The 18,902-nt window shown below is 46.1% G+C and overlaps 1 protein-coding gene across 7 annotated transcripts in view; it reads left to right on the top strand.

Annotated features, from left to right (window-relative positions):
- Nucleotides 1-18,553, top strand: part of FBXO27 (F-box protein 27) — a 33,060-nt gene extending 14,507 nt beyond the window's left edge. For 3 of the 7 annotated variants that reach the window (XM_054540376.2, XM_054540378.2, XM_054540377.2), the window contains 2 exons: nucleotides 3,185-3,345; nucleotides 10,184-13,885. In XM_054540376.2, the coding sequence (XP_054396351.2) occupies nucleotides 3,185-3,345; nucleotides 10,184-10,271 (249 nt within the window). In that variant the 3' untranslated portion in view covers nucleotides 10,272-13,885. Of the gene's footprint in view, nucleotides 1-3,184; nucleotides 3,346-10,183; nucleotides 13,886-18,009; nucleotides 18,159-18,241 lie in introns of those variants that run through there. The other 4 variants (XM_063719479.1, XM_054540380.2, XM_063719477.1 and 1 more) reach the window with 4 other exon arrangements.
- Nucleotides 18,554-18,902: the final 349 nt, after the last annotated feature.

Genomic DNA, 18,902 nt, shown 5'->3' with positions numbered 1-18,902 from the left:
AAATTTGAAAAGCTCCTTTGTATTTTGTGACTGTTTCATCTAGATATATGTTTTTTTGTTTTTTTGGTTTTTTTTTTTGAGACAGTCTCGCTGTTGCCCAAGCTGGAGTGCAGTGGCTCAATCTTGGGTCACTGTAACCTCCACCTCCCAGGTTCCAGTGATTCTCAGCCTCCCGAGTAAGTGGCATTACAGGCACGCGCCACCATGCCCAGCTAATTTTTTGTATTTTTGGTCGAGACAGGGTTTCACTATGTTGGCTGTGCTGGTCTCAAACTCCTGACCTCAGATGATCCACCCTCCTCGGCCTCCCAAAGTGCTGGGATTACAGGCGTGAGCTACCACACCTGGGCTAAACGTATGATTTTTTTAAATCAATGTAAAATGTTTATGCTTGCACTATACACTGTGAGGATCATCTGGATTAGAGAAAGCTGCAAAAATCATTGCGTGTGTATAAAACAAATCCCTTGCTTTTTGCCAACAATGGGAGGATTGGAATTTAAATTCTCTGAGTATTGGAAACAGAACAAGTACAGTCTCTGTAAATGATGATTTCTGCCATGATTTTGGCTTACTGGAGCCTTTGGAGAAAGTAAGAAGCAGTAAAAAGAGCGACGCAATCTCTGGATGGAAATAAACTTTTGGAGTTTCACTTTAAAACAAAAAATTATTTTTTGAGACAGGATCTCACACTCTCACCCAGGCTGGAGTGCAGTGGCACGATCATGGCTCACTGCAGCCTCGACCTCCTGGGCTCAAATGATCCTCCTGCTTCAGCCTCCTGAGTAGCTAGGACTACAGGCACATGCCACCACACCCAGCTACTTTTAGAGTTTTAAAAAACACTTTCTAGTTTGCTAATAAGCCCTTGTTAAAATCAAATGCTGAACCCTTAAAGGCAGCTGATGAGGCAGTCTGGTGTGCATATTTTTTTGTATGTCTGAAAAAGTTTCGTTTATTTAATATATATATATATTTTTTGAGACGGTCTCATTCTGTTGCCCAGGCTGGAGTACAACAGTGCAATCTCATCTCACTGCATCCTTGACCTCCTAGACTCAAGCAATCCTCCCGCTTCAGCCTCTTGAGTAGTTGGAATTACAGGTGTGTGTGCCACCACACCCAGCTAATTTTTGTTTTTTTGTTTTTTGGTTGTTTTTTTTCAAATTAGAGACAAGGTCTCACTATGTTGCCCAGGCTGGTCTCGAACTCCTGAGTTCAAGTTATGAACTCATTTCATTTCAGCCTCCCAAAGTGCTAGGATTACAGGCGTGAGCCACCGTGCCCAGCCTAGACTTTATTTTTAGAGCAGTTTTAGGTTCACAGCAAAATTGAGAAGAAAGTACAGAGTTCTCCTATATACCCTGTTTCCCCCAGCCCCTCACGCACACACACACACCCCCTTCCCGCTGTCAACATCCCCCACCAGAGTGGTACATGTTATAGTCAATGAACCTATGTTGACACATTCTTATCACCCAAAGTCCATAGTTTGCATTAGGGTCACACTTGGTGTTGTACATTCTCTAGGTTGGGACAAACGTGTAATGACATGTATCTACCATTGTGGTATCACACAGACTAGTTTCACTGCCCTAAAAGTCCTCTGTGCTCTGCCAATTCAATCCTCCCTCCCTCAACCCCAGATGACCACTGGTCTTTTTGTTTGTTTTGTTTTTGTTTTGAGACGGAGTCTCACACTGTCCACCCAGGCTGGAGTGCAGTGGCATGATCTTGGCTCACTGCAACCTCCGCCTCCCGGGTTCAAGAGATGCTCCCACCTCAGCCTCCCGAGTAGCTGGGATTACAGGTGCCTGCTACCACGTCTGGCTAATTTTTTTGTATTTTTAGTTGAGACGGAGTTTTACCATGTGGCCAGGCTGTTCTTGAACTCCTGACCTCAAACGATCTAACCGCCTCAGCCTCCCAAAGTGCTGGGATTATAGGCGTGAGCCACCTCGCCTGGCCGACCACTGATTTTTATATTGACTCCATAGTTTTGCCTTTTCCAGAATGTCATATTGATGGAATCATGCAGTATGTATCCTTATCTAATTGGTCTCTTACTTAGTGATATGTAGTTAAGGTTCCCCCAGGTCTTTTCATGGCTGATAGATCACTTTTAGAGACAGGGTCTCGCTCTGTTGCCCAGGCTGAAGTGCAGTAGCCTGATCAGACCATGGCTCACTGCAGCCTAAAACTCCTAGGCTCAAGCGAGCCTCCTACCTCAGCCTCCCAAGTAGCTGGGACTACAGGCGCATGCCACCACACCTGGCTAATACTTTTTTTTTAAAATGAGGTCTTGCTTTGTTGCTCAGGTTGGTCTCAAACTCCTGGGCTCAAGCGATCCGCCCGCCTTGGCCTCCCAAAGTGCTGGGATTACAGGCATGAGCCACCACACTCAGCCTGTTTTTATTTTTGAGACAGAGTCTTGCTCTGTCACCCCGGCTGGAGTGTAGTGGTGTGATCATGGCTCACTGCAACCTCTGCCTCCCAGGCTCAAGCCATCCTCCTGCCTCAGCTTCCTGAGTAGCTGAGACCGCAAGGGCACATCACCACATTCAACTAATGTTTTTTATTTTTTTGTAGAGATGGGGTTTTGCCACGTTGCCCAGGCTGGTCTCAAACCCCTGGACTCAAGCAGTCCACCCACTTTGGCCTCCCAATGTGCTGGGATTACAAGTGTGAGCCACTGCCCGCAACCTTTTTTTTTTTTTTTGAGACAGGGTCTTGCTCTGTTGCCCAAGCTGGAGTGCAATGGCGTGATCTCGGCTCACTGCAAACTCCATCTTCCAGGTTCAAGTGATTCTCTTGCCTCAGCCTCCCAAGTAGTTGGGATTACAGGCACACACCACCCTTATTAGGAGTTTTAAGAGTTCTTTGTACATTTTGAATAATAGTCCTTTATCAGATATGTCTTCTGCAAATCCCTTCTCCCAGTCTGTGGTTGTCTTCTCTTTTTCTTGAAGGTATGCATTTTTGTTTGTTTGTTTGTTTTTTGTTTTTTAGACAGGGTCTCACTCTGTTACCCAAGCTGGAGTACAATGATGCAGTCATGGTTCACTGCAGCCTCAACCTCCCGGGCTCAAGCAATCCTCCCACCTCGGCCTCCTAAGTAACTGGGACTACAGGTGCCCACCTCCACGCCCAGTTAATTTTAATTTTTTTTCTTTTTTTTTTGTAGAGACACAGTTTCACTATGTTGCCTGGGCTGGTCTTGAACTCCTGTGCTCAAGCAATCCTCCCGCCTCAGCCTCCCATAGTGCTGGGATTACAGGCACAAGCCACTGCGTCCAGCCCGTGCATGTTTTTGAGTGCATCAATTCCAGCTCTAAGATTGACAAGGTAAAAGGGCTTAGGAAAGCCTTGTTTGTCACTTGAACTTGAAACAGAACCTTCTAGCCTGCAGCGTCTTGGCTTTGCTGCTGCCAAAGAACAGCCACTGACTTGTGGCTTCCTGAATTCACAGATCCTAATGGCCTGAACCTGAGTGTAAGCCAAAACCTGATACTGCTGTCTGCTCTTTGCTGTTTCAGTCTCAGCATGTGCTGTGCTACATTAAAAACGGGCGCACACTCCAGGAACAGGACTTTGACTATGAGACCATTGCAGACTTAGGGCACCCTCTGTGGGACCTAAACTGAAAACATCATGGATGCTGGCTGAACCATCTGGATCATATAAAAATGCCCACAGGAAAGGGCTTCTTTTTTTTTTTGAGACGGAGTCTCACTCTCTCGCCCAGGCTGGAGTGCAGTGGCACGATCTCAGCTCACTGCAAGCTCCACCTCCCGGGTTCACGCCATTCTCCTACCTTACCCTCCTGTGTTGCTGGGACTACAGGCGCCTGCCACCACGCCCGGCTAATTTTTTGTATTTTTAGTAGAGACGGGGTTTTACCATATGAGCCAGGATGGTCTTGATCTCCTGACCCCATGATCCGCCTGCCTTGGCCTCCTAAAGTGCTGGGATTACAGACGTGAGCCACCACTCCGGGCCAAGGAAAGGGCTTCTTCTTTGAGGAAACCATCTACAATCAACTGGCTTTTTGGCTCTATATTTCTTTCTTTTTCTTTTCTTTTCCTTTTTTTTATGTTTTTTTTTAGACAGAGCCTCCTTCTGTCGCCCAGGCTAGAGTGCAATGGTGTGATCTCAGCTCACTGCAACCTTCACCTCCTGGGTTCAAGCAATTCTCCTGTCTCAGCCTCCCGAGTAGCTGGGATTACAGGCATATGCCACCACGCCTGGCTAATTTTTGTATTTTTAGTAGAGACAGGGCTTCACCATGTTGGCCAGGCTGGTCTCGAACTCCTGACCTCAGGTGATCCTCCCGCCTCGGCCTCCCAAAGTGCTGGGATTGCAGGCATGAGCCACCGCCCCTGGCCATCGAATGTATTTCTAACCTGTGATTCCTGCCAAAAGCTGTAAGTTCGAGGGCACGTCTCAGGGACTGTGACCCTTCTGGCTGCTTCTGACAGGTTGGACACTTGGGAGATGCTTCATTTCTGTTGCCTTGTGCTCAACTTTCTGGATTAGTTGCAGGTTGCAACTGTGGCCTGTAGCCTGTCTCTACTTCCTCACTTCTCTCCTGCTACACCACACACCTTAGGAAGGCAGTTTGATTACTGATGCAGCGGTCCCCAGAAAGGGATTGAGCTTTTGCAGGAAGTGCATTGGATGATGATCGGGAAAGATGTTGTAGAAAACCATTTTGAAAATTTAGGATTTCTGTGTTTTTTTGTTTGTTTGTTTGTTTGTTTTGAGACAGGGTCTCACTCTGTTGCCCAGGCTGGAGTGCAGTAGCGCCATCTTGACTCACTGCAACCTCTACCTCCCAGGTTCAAGCAATTGTCCTGCCTCAGCCTCCCAAGTACCTAGAACTACAGGCCCGTGCCTCCACATCTGGCTAATTTTTGTATTCTTTTAATAGAGTTGGGGTTTCACTATGTTGGCCAGGCTGGTCTCAAACTCCCAACATCAGGTGATCCGGCCTCCTTGGCCTCCCAAAGTGCTGGGATTACAGGCATGAGCCATCGTGCCCCGCTTCTGTTCTTGATATATAAGCTGGTAACAAAAAAAAAAAAGAAGAAGAAGAAGAAGAAGAAAATTTAGAATTTCATCCTGACCAATTCCTGGATGTGATGTGTCTTTCTAGTCAACTTGTATAAAAATGTTTCTTCTGTAAAATGCTTCCATCCCTTTTGTATCCAGCTCTTCTGGATGAAACATTTAGATGAGAATTTGAAAATGTGGCTGGGCACGGTGGCTCACGCCTGTAATCCCAACATTTTGGGAGGCCGAGGTGGGTGGATCTCCTGAGGTCGGGAGTTTGAGACCAGCCTGGTCAACATGGAGAAACCCCATCTCTATTAAAAATACAAAATGAGTCAGGCGTGGTGGCCCATGCCTGTAATCCCAGCTACTCGAGAGGCTGAGGCAGGAGAATTGCTTGAACCCGGGAGGCTGAGGTTGCGGTGAGCAAAGATCGCGCCATTGCACTCCAGCCTGGGCAACAAGAGCGAAACTGTCTCAAAAAAAAAAAAAAAGTTAATAAATTCAGATTCAGGACATTTCTGGGATACAAATCAATATTGAAAATCAGGGCTCGGCCAGGCACAGTGGCTCACGCCTGTAATCCCAGTACTTTGGGAGGCCAAGACGGGCAGATCATGAGGTCAGGAGATCGAGACCATCCTGGCTAACACGGTGAAACCGCGTCTCTACTAAAAAAAAAAAAATACAAAAAATTAGCCGGGCATGGTGGTGGCCACCTGTAGTCCCAGCTACTCGGGAAGCTGAGGCAGGAGAATGGCGTGAACCCAGGAGGTGGAGCTTGTAGTGAGCCAAGATCGCATCACTGTACTCCAGCCTGGGATGACAGAGCGCGACTCCGTCTCAAAAAAAAAAAAAAAAAGAAAAAAAGAAAGAAAATCAGAGCTCAGCATAGTGGCTAATTCACAACACTTTGGGAGGCGAGGTGGGAGGATTGCTTGAGGCCAAGAGTTCAAGACCAGCCAGGGCAACAAAGGGAGACCCCCTCCCCATCTCTGCGAAAAATAAGAAAAGAAAATTAGTTGTATTTCAATACACTAGCAATGCCAATCTGAAAATGAAATTAAGAAAACAATTCTACTTTTACACTGAAAACTACAACATTGCTGAAAGAAATTAAATAAGAGCTAAATAAATAGATACCCCATGTTCATCAACTGGAAGACTTTATATTTTTAAGATGACAGTACTCCCTCAATTGATCTACAGATTCAGTTGCAATGCCTATCAAAACAAATTTTTTGAGAGAGAGAGAGTTTCGCTCTGTTGCCCAGGGTGGAGTCCAGTGGCACAGTCTCAGCTCACTGCAACCTCCGCCTCCCAGGTTCAAGCAACTCTCGTGCCCCCACCTTCCAGGTAGCTGGGATTACAGGTGGGTGACACCATGCCCAGCTAATTTTTTGTATTTTTAGTAGAGACGGTGTTTCATCATGTTGCCCAGGGTGGTCTCAAACTCCTGACCTCGGGTGGTCCGCCCGCGTCAGCCTCCCAAAGTGCTGGAATTACTGGCGTGAGCCACTTTGCCCCGCCACCTATCAAAATTTTAAGAGCCATTTTTTTTGCAGAAATGGACAAGCTGATCGCAAAATTCACATGGAATCGCAAGAGGTTCCAAATAGCCAAAACAATCTTGAAAAAGAACAAAGTTGGAGGATTCACACTTTCCAGTTTCAAAACTTACTACAAAGCTACAGTAATCAGAACACTGTGGTCCTGGCATAAGTGATGTTGGACAAGTGCGCCCCAAAGTGAGACTTAGCCCATGAGGTTCTTGGCTTTGCCCAGGAAAGAATTCAAGGCCAAGACAATGGTAGAAGAAAACAGCTTTATTGAAGGGGCAGTGTTATAGCTCCAGCCCTGTTACAACTCTGATTACTCCTGCACAGCAGGGCTGTAGGCAGAGACTAGCAGCTCAGGGCAGTTTGGCAGTCATTTATATCTACTTTTAACACATGCAGATTAAGGGGTGATTTGTGCAAAAATTTCTAGGGAATGGGTAATAACTTTTGGGTCATCGAGTCAATGCCGTGGAAGAGAGGGGGGATAACTCCCTGGTGTTGCGATGGCAACGGTAAACTGACACGGCGCACTGATGGGCGTGTCTTATGGAAAGCTCATTCCACCCCAGCCCTGTTTCAGCTAGTCCTCAATTTGGTCCAGTGTCCGAGCCCTGCCTCTGGAGTTAAGTCCCACCTCCTACCTCATAAGGAGAGACGTAAATCAATGGAATAGAATCGAGAGTCCAGAAATAAACTCATACATCGATGATCAATTGATTTTCAACAACGGTGCCAAGACCATTCAGTGGGGGAAAGAATCATATTTTCAACAAATGTTGCTGGATAACCACATCCAAAGGAGTGCAACTGGGCCCCTATCTCACACCATATACAGAAATTAAATCAAAGTGCCTCAAACACTAAGAGCTAAAACTATAACATTCTTAGAAGAATACAGGGATACATCTTTATGACCTTGATTTGGTAATTGATTTTTAGATAACACTAAAAGCACAAGCAACAATAGAAAAAAAAAAAGTAACTTTGACCTCATCAAAATTTTAAATTTTTAGGCTGGGTGCAGTGGCTCACACCTCTAATCCCAGCACTTTGGGAGGCTGAGGCAGGAGGATCACTTGAGCCCAGGAGTTCATGACAAGCCTGGCCAACATGGTGAAACCCCGCCTCCACTAAAAATATAACAATTAGCCAGGAGTGGTGGTGGCTGCCTATAATCCCAGCTACTCGGGAGGCTGAGGCCTGAGAATCACTTGAACCCAGGGGGCGCAGGTTGCAGTGAGCCGAGATCACGCCGCTGCACACCAGCCTGGGGGACAGAGTGAGACTCTGTCTCAAAAACAAACAAACAACAACGGCAACAACCAAAAAACCCACAATTTTTGTGCATCAAAGGACACAACAAAATAAAGAAAAGACAACCCATAGACTGGGAAAGAATGTTTTGCAAATTATATATCTGATAAGGGTCTAGTATCCAAAATATATAAAGAACTCTTACAACTCAACAATAAAAGATAAGCAACTCAGTTTTCAAATGAGCAAAGGACTTGAATAGGTATTTTTCCAAAGAAGATATACCAGTGTTCGGTAAGTACATGAAAAGATGTTCAACAGCATTAATCCTTAGGGAAATGCAGGTCAAAGCCACAGTGAAATACCACTTCCTACCCAGTAGGATGAATATGAGCAAAAAGAAAAAAAGAAGAAAACAGCAAGTGTTGGTGATGATATGGAGAAATTACAACCCTCACACATTGCTGATGGGAATGTAAAATGGCACAGCTGCTTTAGAAAGCTGTTTGTCATTTCTTCAAAAAGCTAAACGTAGAATTCTACTGTATGACACAGCAATTCCACTCCTACATATATACCCAAGAGGATTTAAGACAAGTGTTCAAATAAAATCTTATACACAAATGTTCATAACTGCATTATTCATGAGAGACAAAGAGTGGAAACAACCAAATGTCCTTCAGCTGATGAATGGATAAACCAAAAGTGGTCCACCCATACAATGGGAAATTATTCCATCATAAAAAGGAATAGGCTGGGCGTGGAGGCTCACGCCTGTAGTCCCAACATTTTAGGAGGCCAAGGAGGGCAGATCACTTGAGGTCAGGAGTTTGAGACCAGCCTGGCTAATATGGTGAAACCCCATCTCTACTAAAAATACAAAAAATTAGCTGGGCATGGTGGCGGGCGCCTGTAATCCCAGCTACTCAGGAGGCTGAGGCAGAAGAATTGCTTGAACTTGGGAGGCGGAGGTTGTGGTGAGCCAGGATCACCCCACTGCACTCCAGCCTGGGTGATGGAGCGAGACTCTGTCTCAAAACAAACATACAAAAAAGGAATGAAATACTGATATATCTGCAATATGGATGAATCTTGAAAACATGCTAAATGAAAGAAGGCCACATATTGTATGAATCCATTTATATGAATTGCCCAGAATAGGAAAATCTGTCGAGACAGGAAATAGATTAGCGGTTGCCAGGGAGGATGAGGGAGGATGGAGAGTGACTGCTCACAGGTACACGGTTTGTTTAGGGTGATTCGGGAACTAGATGGTGGTGATGGTTGTACAACATTGTGAATGTACCAAAAACCACTGAGTTATATACATTTTTAAATGGCTAAAATAGTGATTTATATATTGTATGAATTTTACCTCCGTAAAAATGGAAAAAAAATCTAAAGTTATAATGACCGAATGAGACATACTGATTTTGTAACAAAAAGGCAAAAACAGAGCCGGTTACATTAGCACATGCTTGTAATCCCAGCTACTCAAAAGGCTGAGGCAGAAGGACTGCTTGAGCCCAGGAGTTCAAGTCCAGCCTGGGCAACATAGTGAGACCCCATTTATATTTAAATAAATAAAACCTCCTTTTTGTTTTTGAGACAGAGTCTCACTCTGTTGCCCAGGCTGGAGTGCAGTGGCACCATCTCGGCTCACTGCAACCTCTGGTTCCCAGGTTCAAGTGATTATCGTCCCTCAGCCTCCCAAGTAACTGGGACTATAGGCATGCACCACCATGCCTGGCTAATTTCTCGTATTTTTAGTAGAGATGGGGTTTCACCATGTTGGCCAGGCTGGTGTCGAACTCCTAAGCTCAGGCAACCGCTCACCTAAGCCTCCCAAATTGCTAGGATTACAGATGTGAGCCACCGTGCCCAGCCAATAAAACATTTTTAAATAGCCAAAACACAGGCAGGGTGCGGTGGCTCACACCTGTAATCCCAGCACTTTGGGAGGCTGAGGCAGGCAGATTTCTTGAGCCCAGGAGTTCGAGCCCAGCCTGGGCAGCCTGGGCAACATAGGGAAACCCCATCTCTACAAAAAATGCAAAAATTAGCCAGGCGTGGTGGCATGTGCCCGTAGTCCCAGCTACTTGGGAGGCTGAGGTGGGAGGATTGCTTGAGCCTGGGAGGCGGAGGTTGCGGTGAGCTGAGATCGTGCCATTGCACTCCAGCCTGGGTGACAGAGAGAGAACTTGTCTCTAAAAATTAACTAGTTAATTAATTAATGTTTGAAAAATAGCCCAAACACAAACTTGGCATCTGGGGAGGTGCAGAGTTGGGGGTGGGCAGTAATGACCTCTGTCTTTCAGAACTACTCCTGGAAACTTTCCCCTCCTCCCAAAGAAAAATAAGAAGAAACACCCGGTCTTGCCTTTCCAAGCTGCTGGACTGATTTGAATTCAAATTGACCGTGACCCTCCATTTGATACCTATCCTTCCACCTGCTCACCTGCCACCTGGGGTGGCCCAGCTCCTGGATCTTCCACCAGAACGCCCAGCTGGGGTTGCTGTCCACACTCCTCAGGCAGAGACACTGTTGTCATGGACATGCAAAACCCATCTGGAATTGACTGCCTTGGGCATTCCCTCTGACAGCAAGGACTGAGCAGATCTGTTTGGACTGGTCTGGCAACTTTAGGGCTGGAGGGCCCAGGCTGGAAGACCACAATGGGGCCCCTGAACCTCTAATGAATGCACCTCCTGCCTGGGGTTCCCTAAAAACTGTAAACTCTCCGTCTCCAGGGGGCACCACATGTGCCCTCTGGGATTGCACTTTTCTGGGTTTTGTTTTTTTTTTTTTTCGGAGACACCCAGGCTAGAGTCCAGTGGTACGATCTCAGCTCACTGCAGCTTCGAATTCCTGGCCTCAAGTGATCCTCCCGCCTCAGTCTCCCAAGGAGCTGTGACTATAGGCGCACACCACCAAGCCTTTTTTGCATTTTTTGTAGAGATGGAGTTTCTCTATGTTGCCCAGGCTGGTCTTGAACTCCTGGGCTCAAGTGATCTTCCCGCCTTACCCTCCCAAAGTACTGGGATTATAGGCATGAGCCACCGCACCTGGCCTGGGATTATATTTCATGTGTGTGTTGTCCCCTGATTATTAGGACTGTCTCAGCCCTGAACACTGTTCAGATCAGCTTCAACTTACTGGTCAGCTGTATTTGCTGTGCCTGAGTCAATGTGTTGAACCACAAAAACAATTCATACAGAAACAAGGAGGAAGCCACTTGGCTTTCGAAGCTAGATCTCTGTGGTTAGTGGGATGTGCTTTTTTTTTCTTTTTTCTTTTTCTTTTTTTTTTTGAGAAGGAGTTTCGCTCTTGTTGCCCAGGCTGGTGTTCAGTGGTGTGATCTCGGCTCACCGCAACCTCCGCTTCCCGGGTTCAAGCGATTCTCCTACCTCAGCCTCCCGAATAGCTGGGATTACAGGCATGCACCACCACGCCAGGCTAATTTTTTGTATTTTTAGTAGAGACAGGGTTTCTCCATGTTGGTCGGGCTGGTCTCGAACTCCCAACCTCAGGTGATCCACCCACCTTGGCCTCCCAAAGTGCTGGGGTTACAGGAGTAAGGCACCGTGCCTGGCCAATTTTTTTATTTTCAGTAGAGACGGGTTTTTCACCATGTTTGCCCGGCTGGTCTCGAACTCCTGACCTCAAGTGATCCACCCACCTCGGCTGCCCAAGTGCTAGGATTACAGGCATGAGCCACCACGCCTGGCCAGGCCAGTTTTACTTTGTACAATGTCTCTCCTTTTGCTTTTGTCTGATGTTTCTTTATAATTAGATTCAGATTATACATCTTTGGCAAGAATATCACAGAAGAGACTTCTCTGTGTGTCCCCACTGCATTTATCATGTGCTGCACGATTTCAATTCGTCCCAGTATTGATGACATTTCACCTTGATCACTTGATTTAAAGTGGCATCGGCCAACCTTCACTGTCAAGTTACTTTACTCTTTGTAATTAGTGTTTCATAAGTTCTTTAAAACAGTGTAAATATCCCATTCTTCATCAACCTTTGGATTCATTCATTTATCTACATATATCAGTATTGACTTGTGGTTTCCTATTTTATTCAGTGGGCTGCAATGTTACTCTCTGTATACATTGGCTTGGGCTCCTGTAACAAAATTCACAGACTTGGGGGCTTCAACAACAGAAATTTACTTCTCACAGTTCCAGAAGCTGGAAATCCAAGATCAAGGTGTTGGCATGGCCAGGCATGGTGGCTCACGCCTGTAATCCCAACATTTTGGGAGGCCGAAGTGGGCGATCACTTGAGGTCAGGAGTTTGAGACTAGCCTGGCCAACATGGTGAAACCCCGACTCTACTAAAAATACAAAAAAAAGAGATGGGCATGGTGGCTCATGCTGTAATCCCAGCTACTTGGGAGGCTGAGGCATGAGAATCACTTGAACCTGGGAGACAGAAGTTGCAGTGAGCCAAGATCACGCCACTGTATTCCAGCCTCAGCCTGGAGGACACGAGACTCTGTCAAAAAAAAAAAAAAAAAAAAGGTGTTGGCAGGTTGATGTCTTTTTTGGTTTTTGTTTCTTTTGAGTGTCATGCTCTATCACCCACGCTGGAGTGCACTGGTGTGACAATAGCTCACTGCAGCCTCAACCTCTCAGCTCCCTGGGCTCAAGCCATCCTCCTGCCTCAGCCTTCCAGAGTAGCCGGGACTACAAGGTGTGCACCACCACGCCCGGCTAATTTTTAAAATTTTTTTGTAGAGATGGGATCTCTCTTTGTTGCCCGGGCTGGTGTAGAATTCCTGGGTTCAAGTGATCCTGCTACTTCAGCCATGAGCCACGGTGCCCAGCCTGGCAGGCTTGGTTTCTCTCAATGCCTCTCCTCGGCTTGCAGATGGCCGCCTTCTGGCTGTGTCCCCTGTCTCATGGCTTTTCCTTCATGGGCACACATCCTTGTTCTCTCCTTCTTCTTATAAAGACATAGCATAATTGGCCGGGTGCTGTGGCTCACACCTGTAATCCCAGCATTTTGGGAGGCCAAGGTGGGCAGATCACCTGAGGTCAGGAGTTCAAGACCATCCTGGCCAACGTGGCAAAACCCTGTCTCTACTTAAAAATACAAAAATTATCCAGGCATGGTGGCGCATGCCTGTAGTCCCAGCTACTCGGGGAGTGAGGTGGGAGGATCATCTGAGCCCAAGAGGCGGAGGTTGCGGTGAGCCGAGATCAAACCACTGCACTCCAGCCTGGGTGATGGAGCGAGATTCCATCTCAAAAAACAAAACAAAACAAAAAACCCAAAGCATAATGGAGTAGGGCTCCACCCTCATGACCTCATGTGATCTTAATTACCTCTCTAAAGACGCTGTCTCTAAATACAGTCACTCTAGAGATTAGGATTCAACATATGAATCTGGGGACAGAGACACAATTCCGTTCACCACACTCTTCTTATTTATTTTGGTTCTAAAATTAGCCGGGAGTGGTGGCTCACGCCTCTAATCCCAGCACTTTGGGAGGCTGAGGAGGGCAGACCACCTGAGGTCAGGAGTTCTAGACCAGCCTGGCAAACATGGTGAAACCCTGTCTCTACAAAAATACAAAAATTAGCTGGGCGTGATGGCGGATGCCTGTAATCCCAGCTACTCGGGAGGCTGAGGTGGGAGAATTGCTTGAACCCAGGAGGCGGAGGTTGCAGTGAGCCAAGATCATGCTATAGTGCTCCAGCCTGGGTGACAGAGGGAGATTCCATCTCAAAAAAATAAATAAATAAATAAAATTGCCCCAGATTCGGCCATTGAGAGATCCTTCAGGCTGATTCCTATGTCATTTTAATATGTCCTCATCATTCCTCAAGCACTTCCTTACTTTTCCGGCACAACAATATGTGCCGGGTTCCTGTCATACTTCCATAGTGGAGGGATGTAGAAGCCAATATCTGGGTGCTTGGTGTGTTCATTACTACTGGGGTGTCACCACTCCCAGGACCTCTCAGTGGACAGAACTAGGGACTGTGTGTGTGTGTGTGTGTGTGTGTGTGTAATGTTGATAGATGAATACATGGATAGATGGAGATAAACACACATTCTATTTATATTTATATTTATTTATTTATTTTTAATTTTTCTTTTAACAGCCCTACTGCAGAAGATATTTATTTATCTAACTCTTTACATATATATATATATTTTTTTACAGACATGCGCCACCACACCCAGCTAATTTTTTGTATTTTTAGTAGAGACTGGATTTCAACATGTTGGTCAGGCTGGTCTCGAACTCCTGACCTCAGGTGATCCACCCTCCTCAGTCTCCCAAAGTGCTGGGATTAGAGGCTTCAGCCACAGCACCCAGTCAATACTTTTCATTTCACAAGTGTTACTCCTTGAAAAAGCTTTTGCACTTTTTTTTTTTTTTGGAAGCAAGGTCTTGCTCTGTCGCCCAGGCCCAGGAGTGCAGTGGCACAATCATAGCTTGCTGCAGCCTCAACCCCCCAGGCTCAAGCAATCCTCCTGCCTCAGCCTCCTGAGTAAGTACGACTACATGTGCACCACTATGCCCAGGTAATTTTTTATTTGTTGTAGAGACAGGGTCTCACTATGTTGCCCAGGCTGGTCTCAAACTCCTAGCCTCAAGTGATCCTCCCAAAGTGCTGGGATTATAAGTGTGAGGCAGCATCTCTGCCCTGCACTTCAAAATCCATCTCAGGATTGCTTCCTAGTGAAGCAGAACCGCACAGCTTCTACCAGGAGTGGTCTAAGAAGGCAGATGGTAACATGAGGCTTGGGAACAAATCTCTTGGCGCCTGGCTGACAATGAGGACACCGTCCCAGGGGGTAGGGGAAGCACAGTCCCTGGCACAGGTGACAGTCCAGTTGTTGAAACTGTCACCAGTGGAGGCTTGGGAGAATGTGCTGGCAGAGGAGATGCATGGGCAAATGAGTCAATTCAGCCTTTTGAGATGTACGGCAGGAACACTAAATACAAGGAAAACGGAACTGGATGATTATTACCACGTTGCCTGGACATCGTCAGGCATCAAATGAAAGACTGGGGGTGAGGCTGGGCACAGTGGCCCACGCCTGTAATCACAACACTTTGGGAGGCCGAGGCAGGTGGATCACTTGAGGTCAGGAGTTTGAGACCAGCCTGGCCAACATGGCGAAACCCCATCTCTACTAAAAATACAAAAATTGGCCAGGCACAGTGGCTCACGCCTGTAATCCCAGCACTTTGGGATGCTGAGGCAGGGTGATCACCTGAGGTCAGGAGTTCAAATCCAGCCTGGCCAACATGGAGAAACCCTGTCTCTACTAAATATACAAAAATTAGCCGGGTGTGGTGGCATGCACCTGTAATCCCAGCTACTCAGGAGGCCGATACAGAAGAATCGCTTGAACCTGGGAGGCGGACATTGTAGTGAGCTGAGATCGCACCACTGCACTCCAGCCTGGGTGACAGAGCAAGATTCCATCTCAAAAAAAATAAAAATTAATGGTTGAATGAGTTATCGTGGGAGTGGGTGAGTTCTCACCACAGTGGGTTTGGTATAAAAAGCCAGTTTGGCCTTCAGTGCACCCCTCTTAGCCATGATGCCTTTCGCCATATTATGACGCAGTACAAGACCCTCACCAGAGGCTGACCAGAAAAAAACCCTCGACCTTGGACTCCCCAGCCTCCAGAACTGTAAGAAATAAACCTCTTTTCTTTATAAATTACCCAGTCTCAGGTATTCAGTCATAGCAACATAAAATGGACTAAGACAGTTCTTTAAAGGTAATTTTTCTAATTAAGTTGGATACCTGTTACAGGATTTTGGTAGGTTCCTTTTATCAGATTGAAGGCTATTATCATGGCTCACTGTAGCTGCAAACTCCTGGACTCAAGCAATCCTCCTGCCTCAGCCCCCGATTAACTGGGACTACAGGAGTGTGCCCCCACACTTGGCTAATTTTTTAATTTTTGTAGAAACAAGGTCTTTCTTTGTTTCCCAGCCTGGTCTCAAACTCCTGGCTTCAACTGATCCTCCCACCTCAGCCTCAAAAAGGGCTGGAATTACAGGTGTAAGCCACCACGCATAGCCTAGAGTGTCAAATTCTATCAAATGCTTTTTATCTTTTCATCTGTTAATATGATGTATTACATGAATATATTTTCTTTCTAAATTTTTTCTTTTTTTTGAGACGGAGTATCTATCTGTCACCCAGGCTGGAGTACAGGGGCAAGATCTTGGCTCATTGCAACCTCCGCCTCCTGGGTTCAAGTGGTACTCCTGTATCAGCCTCTCAAGTAGCTGGGACTACAGGCGCCCGCCACCACACCCGGCTAACTTTTGTATTTTAGTAGAGAGGGGGTTTCACCATGTTGGCCAGGCTGGTTTTGAACTCCTGACCTTAAGTGATCCACCTGCCTCAGCTTCCTAAAGTGCTGGGATTACAGACGTGAGCCACTGCACCCGGCCTCTTTCTAAATTTTTGTTGTCAAATACATCGTAGGTACAAAGGCATGCTGGATGCTGTAATATGCCACCCACACCCCCTCTTTAGGACTGAGGCATTCTTTGTGCCAACAGCCTGGGGTGTTGGTAGCTGGGCTTACAGCTGCACCTCTCTCTGGGACTTTAGCTGAAGAAAGCCATCTGGCTCAAGGTTATCCCCAATCCCCAGGGGCAGCCCACATTCTATATCTGGTTCATAAGGAAGTACAAAGGCCTGGCCCCATGCCTCAACCAGGGATCCCTCAGACAGGCCACCCCAGCTCCACATTCTCTGCCAGCCTGGCTGAGGCTCTGGTGGCAAGCACATCACGCTTCCACATCTCCCTCTACCCACCTTGCCCTCCTCTCTCCCTTAGAAGCTTCCCCCCACAGAGCACTCCTCCAAAACCATCTGCCTGCAAATCTCCACCTCAGAATCTGTTTCCCAGGAAACCCTACATAAGTAAAAAAGCGTGTGTGCTTGTGTATTTATTTTTAAACAATAATAAAATACTTATCTGTCCACCAACTAAGTTCTGAAATGGAATATTACCAGTGCTTTAGAAGCCTGCTTTCCTTTCTTTTCCATCATACTCAGAGATCATCAATAATCTGATCTTTTTTTGAGACAGGGTCTTGCTCTGTCACCCAGGCTGGAGTGCAGTGGTGTGATCTCAGCTCACTGCAGCCTCCATCTCCTGGGCTCAAGGGATCCTCCCACCTCAGCCTCGCAACTAGCTGGGACTACAAGTGTGAGCCAGCACACCTGGCTAATTTTTGTTGTTGTTTTTGCTGTTGTTGTAGAGACGGGGTCTTACTGTGTTGCCGAGGCTGGTCTCAAACTGCTGGGCTCAAGTGCTCCTCCTGCCTTGGCCTCTCAAAGTGCTGGGATTACAGGCGTGAGCCACCATGCCCGGCCTCTGATTTTTATTTTTATTTTTATTTATTTTTAAAAATATATATATAATATATAATATATAAATATATAATATGTATAATATATGTTTTAAAATATATATTTTAAAAAATATATAATATATAATCTAATATATTATATATAATATATAAATATATAATAATATATAAAATATATAACATTATATATAATATATAAAACATATTATATATAATAATATATAAAATATATAATATATAATAATATATAAAAAATATATATTTTTTATACATATATATTTTTTTTTTTAGGTGGAGTCTCACCCCGTCACCCAGGCTGGAGCGCAGTGGTGCAACCTCCGCTCAAAGTTGGCTCACAGCAATCTCCACCTCCTGGGTTCAAATGATTCTCCTGCCTCAGCCTCTCGAGTAGCTGAGATTACAGGCATGTGCTACCATGCCCGGCTAATTTTTTGCATTTTTAGTAGAGATGGAGTCTCATCATGTTGGCCAGGCTGGTCTCAAACTCCTGACCTCAAGTGATCTGGCCACCTCAGCCTCCCTAAGTGCTGGAATTATAGGCCTGAGCCACCACGCCTGGCCTGATTTGTTTTTTTAGAGTGGGAGGCCTCACTCTGTTTTCCAGGCTGGAGTGCAGTGATGCAATCACGGCTCACTACAGCCTCAAACTCCTGGGCTCAAGTGATCCTCTCACCTCAACATCCCAAGTAGCTGGGACTACAAGCGTGGACCACCATGCCTAACTAACTTTTTATTTTTTGTTTGCAGAAACGGGGTCTCACTATGTTGCCCAGGCTGGTCTCAAACTTCTGGTCTCCCATCTCAGCCTCCCAAGTCACTAAGATTACAGGTGAAAGCCACTATGCTTGGCAATATCCTAATTTTTTGTAATAATCTCTTGCTGGCTTTTTTTTAGTGTTTGGTCATCTATCGTGTGTGTGTGTGTGTGTGTGTGTGTGTGTGTAGTTTTTTGTTGTTGTTGTTGTTGTTTCTTTTTGAGATGGAATCTCACTCTGTTGCCCAAGCTGGAGTGCAGTGGCGTGATCTTGGCTCACTGTAACCTCTGTCTCCCGGATTCAAGCGATTCTCCTGCCTCAGCCTTCCGAGTAGCTGGAACTACAGGTGTCCACCACCACGTCCTGCTAATTTTTGTATTTTTAGTAGAGATGGGGTTTCACCACACCTGGTCTCAAACCCCTGACCTCAAGTGATCCACCCACCTCGGCCACCTGAAGTGCTGGGGTGACAAGCATGAGCCACTGTGCCTGGCCAGTGTTTGATATAAATGATATAAATGAAAGCATACCACCTGGATTCTTCTGTGACCTGCATCTTTCATTCAACATTAATATGAGATTCATCCATTTTGATGAAGATAACTACTGTTCATTAATTTTGCCCATTATGGGAGTGGACTACAATCTATGCGTCATTGTGTCCTTAATGTGCTAGTGCCCCCAGTTTGGGGACTATTTCTCACCCATGCTGCTGTGAACATTATCTACCTTCCTCCAGGGGCCATGGGCAGCAATGTCTGTAGGGCAGAGTTTCTCATTCTTGGTACTGGTGATATTTGGGGCTGGATAATTCTGGCTGGAAGGAGCCACCCTGGGAATTGGAAAATGTGTAGCAGCATTTCTGGGCTCAACTTACTAGATGCC

Source organism: Pongo abelii, chromosome 20, assembly GCF_028885655.2.
Source record: "Pongo abelii isolate AG06213 chromosome 20, NHGRI_mPonAbe1-v2.0_pri, whole genome shotgun sequence".
Classification (NCBI taxonomy): Eukaryota; Metazoa; Chordata; class Mammalia; order Primates; family Hominidae; genus Pongo; species Pongo abelii.
The sequence above is the reverse complement of the archived record's forward strand: the minus strand, read 5'-3'. Positions and strand labels throughout refer to the sequence as shown.